This window comes from Aethalodelphis obliquidens, unplaced genomic scaffold (assembly GCF_003676395.1).
Source record: "Aethalodelphis obliquidens isolate GAN/ISIS:26980383/991018 unplaced genomic scaffold, ASM367639v1 scaffold6, whole genome shotgun sequence".
Lineage (NCBI taxonomy): Eukaryota > Metazoa > Chordata > Mammalia > Artiodactyla > Delphinidae > Aethalodelphis > Aethalodelphis obliquidens.
This window is the reverse complement of record NW_020837950.1, coordinates 39,828,150-39,844,246: the sequence shown is the minus strand read 5'-3', so window position 1 is coordinate 39,844,246 and position 16,097 is coordinate 39,828,150. Positions and strand designations below refer to the sequence as shown.

Here is a 16,097-nt window from a genome sequence, read left to right as displayed (position 1 = left end):
GACCGGGGCACGAACCCGCGTCCCCTGCATCAGCAGGCGGACTCTCAACCACTGCGCCACCAGGGAAGCCCTATTTTTTCAGTTTTAAAAACATTCCTTTTGACAATGAAAATCATTTCTTATATCTTGATCGGTGATTAAAAATTTAAATCTACTTTTCTGTAAAAAGAACACAATTTTTATTCTTTCATATCTTCGTGGGAAAAGTATTTGCTTCAAAGTATCACCCCATAGGTCACATACATGCTTGTATATCCAGAGACTACCTCGTTTTTTTACAGTCTTTGTTTAGATGTAATTCACGTGACATAAATTTCACCATTTTAAAATGTACAGTGCAGCAGTGTGTTTAGTATATTGAGAAAGTCGTACAATCACCACTACTAATTCCAGAACGTTTTCATCCCCTCAGAAAGAAACCCAGTACCCATCAGCAGTTATTCCCCATTCCTCCTCCCCAGGCCCCTGTCAACCACAAATCTGCTTTCTTTCTGGATTTGTTTATTCAGGACATTTCCTATAAATGGCATCACACAGTATGTGGCCTTTTGTTTTCTGTTTCTGTTTACCTGGTATCATGTTTTGGAGGCCCACCCACACTGTAGTAGGTATCAATCCATTCCTTTTTGTGGTTGAATAGTCTTCCACTGCTTGGATAAACCACATTAATCCATTGATGGATATAAACATATACCACGCTTATCCACTCATCAGTGTCAGGCTATCTTTTTTTTTTTTTTTTTTCCTGCCATACGCAGGCCTCTCACTGCTGTGGCCTCTGCGCTCCAGACGCGCAGGCTCAGCGGCCATGGCTCACGGGCCCAGCTGCTCCGCGGCATGTGGGATCTTCCCGGACCGGGGCACGAACCCGTGTCCCCTGCATCGGCAGGCGGACTCTCAACCCCTGTGCCACCAGGGAAGCCCCAGGCTATCTTTTATAGGACATAAAAGACTGAGGAACAGTAGTTGCTTCCTGGGAGAGGTACTGGGGAACTGGGGCTCCAGGATGGGAGACACAACAGTTTTTTAAATCATAGTCTTTTGTATTATTTGAGTTTTTACATTGTTCGTAAGTACCTTTAGAAATAAAACAATTAGCTTTTATTTATTTTTTTTAACATCTTTATTGGAGTATAATTGCTTTACAATGGTGTGTTAGTTTCTGCTTTATAACAAAGTGAATCAGCTATACATGTACATATATCCCCGTGGGATAGGGAGGGTGGGAGGGAGCCGCAAGAAACAATTCGCTTTTAAAACTCTATGTGGTTGTGGGACTTCCCTGGCAGTCCAGTGGTTAGGACTCTGTGCTCTCACTGCCAAGGGCGCGGGTTCGATCCCTGGTAGGACCCTGGTCGGGGAACTGAGATCCCACAAGCCATGCGGTGTGGACAGAAATAGAAAAATTAAACAAACAACAACAGCCAAAAACTCCATGTAGTTGTGAAATGTAGAATGTGACATGTGTGGGTAGTATAACCTGAGCCTCATAAGAATTCCCCAATTGAGGAATGCCACTGTGGCGTGTAATGTGTCCTTCCTCTAAGAAGACAACTAACAGACCATGCTGGGCTGAATGAGTTGGGCAGTTGTCTAGTTTTGACTGCGAGGTAAGTGATTTGCTTCTTGCACTGCCTTTCAGTATTTACAATGGACACTTGGGCTTCAGCAAAATTGTAAATTACTGCCTAGCGGGGTCACTTCAGGGTGACTCAGGAAGTGCTAGATGAGCAGATGTTAAAACTGAAAACAGATCTTCTGCCTGGGGCCTGGGAGGCAGCGGCCACAAAGAGTCTAAAGCATGGTATTAGCAGCTGTTTGTAAAAAATCAGCATCGAAGCCCTGAGTACGCACCTAAAAACCATCAAAAACAATAAGAGAATCCATCAGCTGATTCCAAATCAATATAAAGAATTGATACCTTTTCTATGAGATAATTAAAGAGCACTTTGAAAAACAGAATGGAAATCAAAACCCTGTTTCTAATAACAATCAAAACTAAAGAGTTCCATAAGCGCAAGTCCTTTTATGCTAAAAACATTCAACAGAGTAAAAATATCAGTTCTTCCTAATTTATAAAGTTGAAGTCATCGCATCAGAAAATGGAATGGAATTGTTTTTTAACTAGAAAAACAGAGTTCCTAGATAGACAATTTGAGAATAGCCAAAACATTTCTAAGAAAACGAAAACTAAAGAGAGCGCTAATCATCCCAGTTATTAAAGCATATTATAAAGCTACAATGATTGAGGCAGATTGGTATTAGCAGAAGAGAAAAGAGAGCCAGGCAATAGACTGACCGCATATATGAGAGTTTGATTTCAACAAAGGAGACTGTTAAAATTACACAGACAGTTATTCAACCAATTGTGTTTGAATACCCGGCTCATAGGGCTAGGCGGCTGCTGTACTCTTGACCACAAAACTAATTCAAAACTAATTCAAAATGGGTTGAAGATTGAAATAAAATAAAGTTATAAAAGGACTAGAATAAAACACATTTTTTAAAATGATCATTTTGAAGGGGAGAAGACCTTTCTGAGCAAGACACAAAACCTAGAAAATACAAAGGAGAAGATTGGTCTGTTTGACCACTGACTACATACAAATTAAACCAAGAAAAAAAAACCCTCTACATTGCAGCAAATGATAATTAATACTTTATGAGATCAAAAGGCAGAGGACAGACAGGGAAGTTTGGTAATACACAGTATTGGCAATACACAGGACAAACAAAGGGAGAGATTTTTTAACATTGAATATGTCCTTAGAAACCATTAAGGAAAATACCAAGAACCTAATAGAACAGGGTGCAGAAACGCAGTGACAGAAGAAGAAATATACAAAGGGTTTCTATTCATTTAAAAACAGATCCGATCTCAAATACAAATCACTGCAGTGAGATGCTGTTTTTACTTGTGCCAGTGTCTGAGATGCCGGGGTTTAATAGGATGGAGCTGAGGTGGGACTAGCATGCCGACAAACTCATGGAGTTTTGTCGGGAATGGAAATCAGCGCTGCCTTTTTTGGAAGGCAAATCTGTCAAAGTTAAAATTTGTTTACGCTTTGGCCCAAAGTCCACATCTACGAAGATACTCACACGTGCCGGTGTGGACACTCAAGTGTGTTTATTTTGCAAAAGCAGGGCAAAGACCCACATGCTTGTCCTTGAGAATTGGATGAGTAAATGATAGTATGTCCCTGGGGTGGAATCCAGTGCAGCAGTTTAAGGAATATCAAAACATTTTTAACCCACGACATGGGAACATTCGCTGATGGGGAGCATTCTGTGAGGTAAGGAGAAAAACAAAGGTGAAACTGTCCAGAGCGCTTGGAACATGAGAAAGTTACTCACGCACAGAAAATATATGGGGCTCCAGAAAGGTCACTGTGGGGCAGGCATCTCGGTCTGAGGTCAAAGAGAGACCTGCTTTTTAAAGTTACGTATCTTGGGCTTCCCTGGTGGCGCAGTGGTTGAGAGTCCGCCTGCGGATGCAGAGGACACGGGTTCATGCCCCGGTCCAGGAAGATCCCACATGCCGCGGAGCGGCTGGGCCCGTGAGCCATGGCCGTTGAGCCTGCGCGTCCGGAGCCTGTGATCCGCAACGGGAGAGGCCACAGCAGTGAGAGGCCCGCATACCGCAAAAAAAAAGTTACATATCTTTTGTACCGTTTGAATTTTTACCGTATTTTTACCCTACTTTTTGAATAATCAAAGAGTTTGGCTGGTGGTAGTTATATTCACTTTAGGACTAATGAAAGGAATGCATATTTTCTAGGAAATGTTTTGTCTTTCAAATGAGTAAATAAATAAATATGACCTTACCTGGTGCTGGAGATCATTTCATAGACATGAAATTACGAAATATTCCCCCGCTGCCCATGTCGCGTCAATTGGTCCGATGCCTTCAGAAAATAATTTGGCAGTCTTTCAAAAGCTCATATCCTTTGACCCAGTAATTTAGTTTTAGGAAAAATGAAAGAAAATGTTTTTAAAAGAAGACCCCAAAATGTTCAGTTATAGTCAGAGGGGCTTCATTGCCTAACTCCAGGAGCCCCATTCACTTTCACGATGCCCCAGACGATATTAGTTAGATTATATAAAACCACCAGCCACGTAAACGCCCGACAGTGAGGGGCTGATTATGCAAATGAAAGTGTACACAGGAACATTACACAGTCCTAAAGGTGTTTTCCAGACAGAGCAAGCATTGGAAAGTGCCTGTGATAGGATGTGTAGCAGGATCACCATTAGGATGACAGGGCTGATGCGGAGAAAAGCCCCGGAAGCTGGATAAAAGCCCGCGTTTCTTGCCGTGCAGGCTGTGGAGTACAACATCTTCGAAGGCATGGAGTGCCACGGCTCCCCACTGGTGGTCATCAGCCAGGGCAAGATCGTCTTTGAGGACGGCAGCATCAACGTCAACAAGGGCGCAGGCCGCTTCATCCCGAGGAAGCCCTTCCCCGAGTACCTCTACCAGCGCGTCAGGATCAGGAACAAGGTATGTGGAGCCAGGGTCTGTCGTGTGCAGAGCGAGCAAATGTCACAGCTGCACGAGCCCCCCCTTCCTCACGTGTCAGATGAGCTGGGACGTGACCCGCCTGCGTCTCAGGCTGGAGTGAGGACCAGACGAGACCGACGAGGTGCCAGGGATTTGCCGACTGTAAAGGGCTGTGCATGTGGGGCGATGGGAGGAGTCCTTCTGTAGATCAGAACCCTGGCGCTCAAGGCAGTGCAGGACTGCCCAGCATCACACAGCTGGGAGAGCTCTGAAGCCCTTAGTGCCGTTTGGTAAAAATAAACCTCCCTAGCCCACTTGAGGGGTGGCAGAACTGCCTCTAGACTCCCTTCGATCTGCCCTCTTTTCTCCTTCTCCTTGCTCCCATTCCATTCTGCATCCTCCTTCCCCCCTTTTTCTTGAGGAGTCTTAGCATGGACTCAGGAGGTCAAAGGGCATGGAGTAGGCACAGGCTCTGTCCCATCCCCAGTCCAGTTCAGAGGAGGAAGTTTGCTCATGCTTCAGAAAGACTCCCATCTGTGATCAATCATCTTCCCTAATTAGGGCCCTCCCATCACCATGGCAACCTGCTTCCCGCACTAAAATGGCTCATGTCTGCCGGAAAGCCCAGCTTTATTTGTGTGTGTGCACGGGTGTATGTGTATGTGCATGGGGTGCTCCTGTGTGTATGTGCTCCTGTGCTCGCTTATGTGTTTGTATATGTGTGTGTGTGCATGTGTGCCCACCTGTGTATGGTCCCACTCTTCTTGTGCTTCCAATTTAGATGCAAGAGCCCAGAGGCCTCCTGGCATTCCCAGACTCCCAGGCCAACCATCAGAATGCTCTATGTCTGTTTACTGTCCCTCTCCACGCCTTAAAGTGTAGCATCCCAGGTCAAGGGTACCAAATTGCACCGATGTTATGCGTCAGATGGGGAAATGATGGACGTGGAGAATTGGCAAGTTAGATCCGAAAGATGGCCAGGGATAGCGATGTGGCCACAGCAGGCTGAGAGACAAAGGGACTCGTGTAAACTCCTGTTTGGGACACCCACCAAGGGGGCAGAAACACACCTTGGCTGGCTTCATTCCCTCTAAATCAGTTTGAACCTGAGGTCTGTGGTTAACAGTCAGCATCTGTGAGAGGTGGATGCCTGACCTCGATGCCAAGACGTGATCTGCAGTGGCCAGGCGGACAGGTCCCCTGGCACAGGGCCACCCTCCCCACATACCTGAGGGCAGAGCACGGAGGCCAGGCCAGGTGGGGGACGGGCCCTGCCCCAGAATCTACGTCTCGCCAAGCTGAGTTCAGAGGTCACTGAAGGGAACTGGGGGGCAGGAACACAGGCCTGGAACCGGCTGGAACCAGGAAAGCCCAGAGGCGCAGGAAGCAGGTATTGAGAGGGATGGGGCAGAGACAATGAGGTCCCAGGGCGTCAGGGGAGCCGGGCTCCTGGGGGCAGAGGATGGGTTATCACCAAGCAGTGCTGGGCCCTTGATATTGGTGCTGAAAAAGGACCCCTTTGTTGTAGAGGAGGGAGCCTAGGGCTGGAGTCGGGCGCTGTCACCTGTGCAGGGGAAGAGGGATGTGAAGCTGGGGTCAGGGCACTGTCACTGACTCACAGTGGGAACCTGCACGTGTTCCTGGCCACACTCTGTCTCCCAGGGCCTGGGACGGACGCCCACACTCCCCTGGCCGGCTCAGAGCTCACCAGCAGGCTCCCAGCCTCCCACCGGAGCCCCTGTAGCTTTTGGCTTCTCTGCCTCATGGCTCTCTCTCCCAGGACAACTGTCCACCCACGGGGATGGAGGCCGTGTGCTGTGTCCCGTCCAGGAGGTTTGCCCCCTGCAGTAGCCCTGAGCCAGGTGCCCTCAGAGGCGGCCTTCTCGTTCTCTCTCCCTGTGGTGGGTGTTCTCCCTCTTCTCTCCCTCCTCCTTTGCGGGATCACCTTCCAAACTCCCTGCCCCCAAATCCACGATGAAGACGACCCCCTGATGCCACCAGTCCCCGAGTCCTTGTCAGGGTGTCAGGGAAGTGTTTTCCTCTTGGAAATAGTTTTGGAGTCCTCCTGCACGAAGCTGTGTATGTGTCTGTGCTTGTATGTGTATGTATATGTGTGTGTGCATGTGAGTGTGCACTTGCCTTTTTATGAATGTGTGTTGGATTGTATGTGTGTGTGATGTGTGTGTTATATACGTTAGTGTGTATATCAAACGGTGTGTATGCAGGCATGTATGTGCACGTACATGTATGAATTGTGTGTATGCATGTGATTGTGTACTCTGCATATTAGTGTGTGCAGGCATGTGTGTGCACGCACATGTGTGAATTATGTGTATGTGGAGTGTGTGGGGTGTGCATGCATATGTGTGTGTGTGCACGTTTGTGCGCATGCATATATGTATGCCTGTGCACGTGTGTGAGCGGGTGCCTTGTGTGGTGTGTGTACGAGCACATGTGTGCATGTTTGTGCATACGTGTGTGTATCCCCGAGGAGACATTGGTCACTCTCCTGCACACGGGAATGCGTACATGCATCTTGTCAATCAGTTGCTCTTCTTGTCCTCTGTTTAGGTTTCTGGGTTGCAGGGGGTTCCCAGGGGCATGTATGACGGTCCTGTGTACGAGGTGCCAGCCACACCCAAATATGCAACCCCTGCTCCTTCTGTCAAATCTTCGCCTTCCAAACACCAGCCTCCACCGATCAGAAACCTCCACCAGTCCAACTTCAGTTTATCAGGTACGAAACTACAGCGGCCAAGGTTCCCCACCCCACAGCGGCTCCCAGAGCCCTGAACTCCTGAGAAATGAATCCACGGCCTCAGGCACTCGATCAGGAGCCGAAGATGGGAGTGTGGGTTCCCCTCCCCTCCCGGGGTTGGGCAGAGAGGGCTGGGGGAGGTCAGAGAGCAGAGAGGGTCCGTGGGAGCAGCACAGAGATACCTGACCCTGATTTATGAAGAGTCTGCCTGAAAATTGCCCTTATGCTCTTCCTTAACACTCTTGGGGACATTTTACACTCTTACCCATGAAGCTAAGTGTGGAGAGGGGAATCAGAGTAGCTGCCTTTGCTGGATGTACGTTCTGGGTCGGGTCTTCAGCCATCCATGGTAGTACAGCACACATTCTCATAACTCATGACTGTTCCATCTTCACAACAGCCCTGTGTGTAGAGTGGTGTTATTCTTAAGGCTCTAAGACATTCAGCGTCAAAATGCCAGGACTTGGTGCTCAACAAATGTGTGCAGACAAAATCAAAAGTCACGTGCTCCTTCAGACTTTCTGAAGGCTCCTGGGCCGTGTGTCTGCAGTGTCATCAGATCGCCACGCAAGGGCAGGTGTGCACATGTTGGGACATCGCCTTGGAATTTCGAATATTTGAGGTGTTAGCATGAGTTGTATGCTGTGCTAGGTGCCAGGAATACGGTGATGAATAAGACACAGCTGGGCAGGCTCAGTCTATTCTAGAGGTCAGCAAACTTTTTCTTAAAAGGCCAGGTAGTAAATATTTTAAGCTTTGTGAGCCAAGAGGCAATATCTAAGACCATTTGAAATGGAACCATTTAAAAATGCAAAAAACTATTCTTAGCTCATGGACTGTAAAAACAGGGCTGAGGGCTTTCCTGGTGGCGCAGTGGTAGAGAGTCCGCCTGCTGATGCAGGGGACATGGGTTCGTGCCCCGGTCCGGGAAGATCCCACATGCCGCGGAGCGGCTGGGCCCGTGAGCCATGGCCGCTGAGCCTGCGCATCCGGAGCCTGTGCTCCGCAACGGGAGAGGCCACAACAGTGAGAGGCCCGCGTACCGCAAAAACAAACAAACAAACAAAAAACAGGGCTGAGTTTTCTCAACGGGCTGACTTCTGGTCCAGCAGGAGTGAAGGACATTTAAACAGAAAAGGCGATGTAGTTGGCAAAAGAGAGAATGAAAGGGGCAGAGAGAAGATGAAATACCAGTTTAAATTGCGGGGGTGACAACCTACCATCCATTCAGGGATTACGCAGTGGGGAGCATGAACCAGAGGGTCCCCCAGTCCAGTCCATCTCACTTTCCCTGAGCCTGTCATGGAAGAGTTTCTCCCACACCGTGTGATCCAGTGTCTAAAGAAAACTAATATTTTTGCACAAGTGGACCCTAAACACAACTGGAATATTTCCTCTGATGCTCAGTCAGCAGAACAGGGATTGGTTGCAATGCTTGGAAAACTGTGCAAACTCTCAGGGAGTTTGCACACTGGATCTCTGGTCTCATGTTATGCAATTCACGATTGCAATTAAATGCTGAGAGACATTCCCTCCCTTTTAGAACAACAAAAAAACAATGAAATGGAAAGTCTGCAGGAAGTGTCCCCCAACCATCCTTCTTCTCCCTGCTCAGCACCCACTTCTCTCTAAAGCCCCAGCACTGCCTTTGACCAGCCCCTCAGCAGTTTCACAGGTGACTCCATTGGATACCAACTGCACAGACACTTTACAACATCTGGATGGACTTCACAGATGTCCTTTTAATTAATTAATTAATTTATTTATTTATTTATTTATTTTTGGCTGTGTTGGGTCTTTTTTCTGTGCGTGGGCTTTCTCTAGTTGCGGCGAGCGGGGGCCACTCTTCATCACGGTGCGCGGGCCCCTCACTGTTGCAGCCTCTCTTGTTGCGGAGCACAAGCTCCAGACGCACAGGCTCAGTAGTTGTGGCTCACGGGCCCAGTTGCTCCGCGGCATGTGGGATCTTCCCGGACCAGGGCTCGAACCCGTGTCCCCTGCATTAGCAGGCAGATTCTCAACCACTGCACCACCAGGGAAGCCCCACAGATGTCCTTTTAAATATCTGAGTGAGGTTACATCATAAAGACATAGCATGGTTTATTGAAGTACTGTCCTTTTGTACAACAGGTATTTTCAAAGTACCTGGAATGTAACCAAGCAAGGTACAGATGCTTATGAGGTAGAAAGATATTAAGCGCTTGGCCTGATTTCTGGGTCTAGGAAGACACACTGTCTGTCAATGAAACAATGAGAGAAAATCAAAGTCGGTACTCTAAACCGAATTCGTTGTGGCTTACACAGATCGTATAAAGTCAAAGGTAGAAAGACCTCATCTAGTTATTTTTGTCGTCATTTTCATTGAAGTCTTAATTGGTAAATCTTTGATTCCTTATGAGGGTCAGCATTTTTCATGTGTTTATTTTAAATTTCCTCTTTGGTGAAATCATTGGGAGTGATGGTGAGAGGGGATAATCCAGTTTCCATGTCCTGGTTCCTGGGAACAAGACATCGAATATCGGGCATTGGTTCAGTACACATATTGTACCCTGGGAGGCAGCGCCTGACCCTAGCGGGCAGCCTAGCAGAGCTCTCAACGTAGACCATCCCAACTTCGTATCAGGCCGGCATCTTCCGATCAATGAGGTTCACGGTGAATCCAGTGAATCCTGTTGTCGTGTGCTCATCGTTACACCTGCTTTGCCATAAAATTGATCCTGTGGTTTGAGGCAATAGAGTACACGATACTGTGGATAGGAGTCGGCTTTTATTTTACAGAAAAGGAAATGAGGCCGGGAGAGGGGAGTGTCTGATTCCAAATTACCCAAATTCCAGGCACCCTTTGTGCTGGAAGTGAAGTCTCCCGACTGGACCCGTCTCCACAACATCCCTCTTTCCCAGCATTATCCGTCATTCAGTCTTCACTTAATACATATTCACTGAGCGCCAGGCACTGAGCTTAGTGCTCCAATTTTAAATCTTTCTTTAACTGCAAGAGAATGCGTGAGATTGGCGTGGATGGCTGGCTTTGCAGATTTAAAACAAAAAAGGCCGCCCCCCACCCCCGCCCATGCAGACCTGCCCACTGCAAACAGGGTGGGTAAACCCAGCTCCAAGTGTTCACACACAGCATGCACGCATGCACACACATGCACAGATACACACATGCATGCACACAATATACAAATGCACATACGTGTGCTCCCGTGCATAGCGCATAAAACACCCTGGGAACAATGGACACTGCCAAGTGTTGTTGTGAGTGTGTGGTAGGAGCTGGGGCTTTGGGGACAAACCAGTGGGGCTACGATCCTGGCTTCCCTGCCCTCTAGTGGTGCCCCCTACAATGCGTGACCTGGGCCTCAAATTCCTCATCTGTAAACTGGGGCTAAAACAACACTCCCTTCATAGCGTTGCTGTGAGCCCTGAATTCGACAGCATATGTTAAAGCACCAAGTCTGTGTCTGCACGCAATAGGCCCTCAGTAAGTGTTTGCCCACTTGTCTCAAGAACATGAAGCCAGACAAGAAGGAGCACAGCGTGGTCAGGGCTGCAGGAGGGTGGCCCCGGGGCCTGGGGGGCATAGAAGAGGGAGCAACGGACCCCGTGGAGGTCAGGGAGCCTTCCCAGAGGTCAGCCTGGACTGAAGGATGGTGAGGAAGGAAGGCGTGTTGAGACGAGGACTCGGCGTCCCAGAGGCTGGGGGACATGACATGAGAGGGCACCCAGCCCGCAGGAGCAGCACATGGAGCTGGTGTCAGCAGATCTCGCTGGAGTGACTGGCTCTGTCTTTTCCAGGTGCCCAGATAGATGACAACAACCCCCGGCGCACCGGCCACCGCATCGTGGCGCCCCCTGGTGGCCGCTCCAACATCACCAGCCTCGGGTGAAGGCAACTCGTGGATGAGCAAGCGTGAAGGATTCTGGGAAGGATGTCCATCCCTTGCCCTGTCAGTGTTTGGAAACCCACAGTATCGTTTGGTACTGATGGGGGGAAAATGGAATGATGTTCTTTCCTTTTTGGTTTAGGAAGAAGTGGTACTAGTGTGGTGTGTTTGCTTGGAAATCCCTTGCCCGCAGTCGTGTGTTCATCTGAGTCCACCTCAGAGCATGGTGTCTCCAGGCCCCTCCTTAGTGAACACAGGTTCCAGCCTCGTCTTGTACTGTCCCTCCCACTTCTGACGCCACGGGCTCCACGATTCTCTGAGTGGTTCCCTTGCACCCCTGTAGCTGTTCTAGGATAGTTGATGCATGTTACTAAGTTATGTCTGCGAGTCTGTGAGTGCGTCCGACAGAAGACAGCCGAGGCCCTACATAGACACAAAGCCCAGACCTCAAGCCCTCGGGGGCAGCTCCAAAACTCACAGCAGGAAGATGTGTCCTCATCGTCCCCTCCCCCAGGTCTACACGAGAAGGAAGCCCGCCCCACCGCCAGAGAAGCATCACTCTCGTCCTGTGTCAGGAACCCTGGTCTCCGTGGCACCTGTAACTCGCCATGACGTCTTTCCGGTCTGTGTGTGTCCTTCCATCCCGCTCCAGACTGCAGGCCTAGCCAGGTTCACACTCAGAAAGGGGTCTCCCACCCTCATTCAGGGCTGACCACGGTGTGGCCACAGCTGCTCCCGGCGCCCATGTCCTGGTCCCTCCCAGGTGGATGACGAGGCCGTCAGATTTTTAAAGTTTTGTACATAGTTTTCCTTTGTAATCACTCTCATTTTTACTTAACAACTGACTTATTGTGACTCTTATTTCTGAATTCAAAGCTTGTGAAAAAATAAAGAAAATAAGTGGCCCACTCCCTGACTGGGGTGTTTGCATTTAAGTGATGGCTGCTCAGATGCTCATGCTTTGTGCTCCCCTTTGTAGTAACGGGACAGCTTCCGCAGGACCCGCTCTTGTTAGGTAGCCGAGGGAGCGGAGGAGGGAGAAGAGGGAGCCAGTCATGATTTGGGGAGTGTTAGGTCATGAGAACAAGGATGAGAAGAGGAGGACGATGGCTGGCCAAGGGCTTCTGTGAAATAGGTTGAAATCACGTCATGTTCCTTCCCTCCTGCCCAGCCTTTCCTTGGTGTGCTGTCTCTTCCTGTGTGTTACGTGGGTCAGACTGCCTCAGATTGGAAGTGCCCAGCTCCTGAGCTTCACATTTCTGACCTCCAGTCCCACGGGAGGTATACATTCTAAGGAGGAGTAAAACCTCAAAGTTGTATGTCTTGATTACCAGTTAGTAGTGATGGTGATGTTGCTGATGCTGATGCTGATGGTGATGGTGGTGATGATGGTGATGATGATGCTGATGATGCTGATGCTGTTGGTGATGGTGGTGATGATGCTGATGGTGATGTCACGTGATGCTGCTGCTGGTGATGATGGTGATGCTGATGCTGATGGTGGTGATGATGGTGATGTCACGTGATGATGGTGATGGTGATGATGGTGGTGGTGGTCGTGGTGATAATGATGGCGGCATTATCTGTACAGCACATGCTACATGTCAGGTGCTCTGTAAGGTAGGCACTATTATTAACATCATTTACAGATGAGTCCTAGAGAGGTCAATAATTCATCTAAGATCACACAGGAAGTGGCACAGCCAGTATTTAAATCCGGGACCCACATGTCCAAAGCTCCTTGCTTCTAACTGCTAAGCTTCGTCATTTGAGGCGGGATGGCTTTGGATGGGTATACGTCTACTTTATGCTTTTAGTGTCTTCTCCCCCCACCCTCACTGGGTTAGGATACTTTAAGGTCCAGAGAGGTGGTGGCTTAGGGTCAGTTACGGATTTTCTTGAAACAAAGCTAAATACTAAGAAAGATCAAGAATGGAGGGTAATGACTTGCTATTTGGCCTTGGCCCATTGGGACTACTAGAGGACATCGCAGAAACTTCCAGAAGAGTAGAGTTGGCAACAATAAGTTACCCACCCTGCTCTCTGGAAAGCACTTCCTCTCTCCCGCATCACCTCCCCCAGCCTATCAGGGAGCAGAAGCTGAAGTGGAAGCAGCCTTAACATCCTCCCTCTAGGACCGACTCTGATGGGGCGTTTGCCCGGCTGCCAAGTCACCAGACCACTGCCCAGTCAGCATCACCTGCTGCGGTTGCCAGCACCCCTGTCCTACATTAGCTTCCCAAGACGCACAGACACAGGGGTCCTGGCAGCTGCAAGACAGACAAGCCTTAATTCTAGGAGGTTGAGCTGCAGCATTCCTTTTTTTTTTTTTTTGAGGTCCGCGGGCCTCCCACTGTTGTGGCCTCTCCCGTTGCGGAGCACAGGCTCCGGACGCGCAGGCTTAGCGGCCATGGCTCACGGGCCCAGCCACTCCGTGGTACATGGGATCTTCCCGGACCGGGGCACGAACCCGTGTCCCCTGGCATCAGCAGGCAGACTCTCAACCACTGCGCCACCAGGGAAGCCCTGCAGCATTCCTTTTAAGTAACGTCCTTTTCATTCATCTCTTGAAATGGTAGGAGGAGGTGGGGAACTTTAGGGGAGGCTGTCTATTCTCCCGTTCATTCATCTGCACCCTTACTTCCCCTTTGCAGAGAGCACAGCACGGTCACAGTTTCCAGGAATTAGCATGTGGAAGTCTTGGGGAGGGGGCACTGTTCTGCTACCACAATAGTTTTCTGAGTTTCCTTCTAGAGGTTTTATCTTTCACATTTAGATCTATGACCCATCTCTCATTAATCTTTGTACACAGTGTAAAACAGGGCTCAAGGCTTGCTTTTTTTCCATATAGAATCCAATCGACCCAGTGCCGTTTATTGAAAAGACCATCCTTTCCCTCATTAAGCTGCAGCAGAGCCTTGGTTGTAGACCAGGGTGACCATAGTGCATGGGCTTCTAACCCAGTGGTCCTGAGGTACACTGCTAAATAAACACTGGACACTGAGCTTGGCTGGGCTGGGGTGGGACCCCCAGTTTGTAGTGTCTGCTAACTTCTGTGGTGCCAATACTCTCACTGTAGCCAATTTCAAGCTACCAACATGAAGCCAGTGAGCTTTCAATCCATGCAATGTAAGTCGGGTCTGGTGTCCCAGTAAATGCCAGTACATTTGGTGTCATTGGCTTCAAGTTTTCCTTCAGTGACGTCAATTCATGGACCAAGAGAGCAAGAAATCCTGAACAAAAAGGGCTTCTACCAAAATGAAATTTCCCTCCTCCCTCCTTCCCTACATTTTTCCTTCCACCAGTGTACGAGGAGTGCCTATGTAGTACTAGGCATCGTCCTAGTAGGGGAAAGCAATGGGTATATATTCCAGGGGGAAGGTCAGATATTAACCAAATTATTACCCAAAGCATCTAATTACACACCATGCTAAATGCTATAAAGGAAGCACTTTGCAGGGAGTAGAGAATGCTCATCTCCCACTCTTCGTGTCCCCCAGAGAGAGGCGTCCGCTCTCCGGTGGAGAAATGTGGAGGCTCTCCTGGCCTCTGTCTCACTCATTCTTCCCCAGCAGAGGGAAACCACCTGATTTTTCAGAACTGAGAGTGCTAAGTAGCTCCCTTCCTCCCTCCACAGAGATGACCGGCCTCAGGACACACTTCCTCGGATGCAAATTTACCATGAAGTTAGTGATGCTCGTCAGCTGACACCGGGAGGCCATGGGCGTATCTGGGATCTGGGTTAGGGCAGACTGAGTTGGGTTCAGTGGGGATGGGCCCGTGTCAAGTGGACGTAATTCCAGCCAGCCCGGGCACAAATGGCCACCCCCTGTGCCAACTCCCCTGCATCGTGACACGGAGCGCAGGCCAGGGGACACGACACAAATGCATCCCGTGGCACCTGGCACCAGAAGTGCGCCCAGACCGGAAGTGCGCCCAGACCGGAATTGTGCCCAGCAACGAGGAGAGGGAGCGCTGAGGCAAGTGTGCAGAGCCAGAAACTGGTCCGTGGAAATCTAGCCATCCGATGCACACAACAGTGAGTGGAGAAATGTTAGAACAAAGTATTACAGAAGTGGGTTAGGCAATTCACTGACTTAAAAAATTATATTTTTGTATTTGTGATTTTGTGGAATTCATCAGGTTCTAAAAACATTTGTTCTGCTCTCCTCTCTCATTCTAAACATATATTCTCTTTTATACCTTTTATAACTTTATTGGCTTTTCATGAAACTCTCCTTGCCCGAATGTACAAGTTTCAGACACCCTCCCATCCTCCCACCCCACCCTAACCCCCCCACCAAATCTGGGCCCCCTCGCCACTCCTCTCAATGTGTTTTGGGGGTGTCCCCATGGTAGAAGCCTGTGACTGGGGCGACGTCTATGTCTGTGTTGGGAGCGGGCAAGTCTAGTTCAGGGGTAAGTATGAGCAGGCTCTTTGTGGACACAGAGTCCCCCAGTTTGGCCTCATCAATTATAGAGCTGATATGCAGAGCTCTGTGGTTGCTTTGACTCTATCTCAACCGGTTCCAAACTTGGATGAGAAATAAAGGAATGTATCTACCATCCCAGCAACAAAATATACAGACAGTTTTGTTTTGTTTTGTTTTTGCGGTACACAGGCCTCTCACTGTTGTGGCCTCTCCCGTTGCGGAGCACAGGCTACAGACGCGCAGGCTCAGCGGCCATGGCTCACGGGCCCAGCCACTCCGCGGCATGTGGGATCTTCCCAGACCGGGGCACGAACCCGTGACCCCTGCATCAGCAGGCGGACTCTCAACCACTGCGCCACCAAGGAAGCCCTATACAGACAGTTCTTAAGAGCGAAAGAGGGGAGTCTGATCTTATCAAGGTAGGCAGGGATGGCTCTTGAAGTCGTGAGTGAGCCCTGTTGAGATGTGAACAATGGCTAGGAGCTAATGAGGCAAAGGGGATGGGAGGGGGCAGAAGG

General features: G+C 49.2%; 1 protein-coding gene across 3 annotated transcripts in view; it reads left to right on the top strand.

The window, feature by feature from the left end:
• CRMP1 (collapsin response mediator protein 1) overlaps positions 1-12,014 on the top strand; it is a 68,470-nt gene extending 56,456 nt beyond the window's left edge. For all 3 annotated transcript variants that reach the window (XM_027102815.1, XM_027102814.1, XM_027102816.1), the window contains 3 exons: positions 4,322-4,501; positions 7,073-7,238; positions 11,058-12,014. In XM_027102815.1, the coding sequence (XP_026958616.1) occupies positions 4,322-4,501; positions 7,073-7,238; positions 11,058-11,149 (438 nt within the window). In that variant the 3' untranslated portion in view covers positions 11,150-12,014. The remainder of the gene's footprint in view (positions 1-4,321; positions 4,502-7,072; positions 7,239-11,057) is intronic.
• Positions 12,015-16,097: the final 4,083 nt, after the last annotated feature.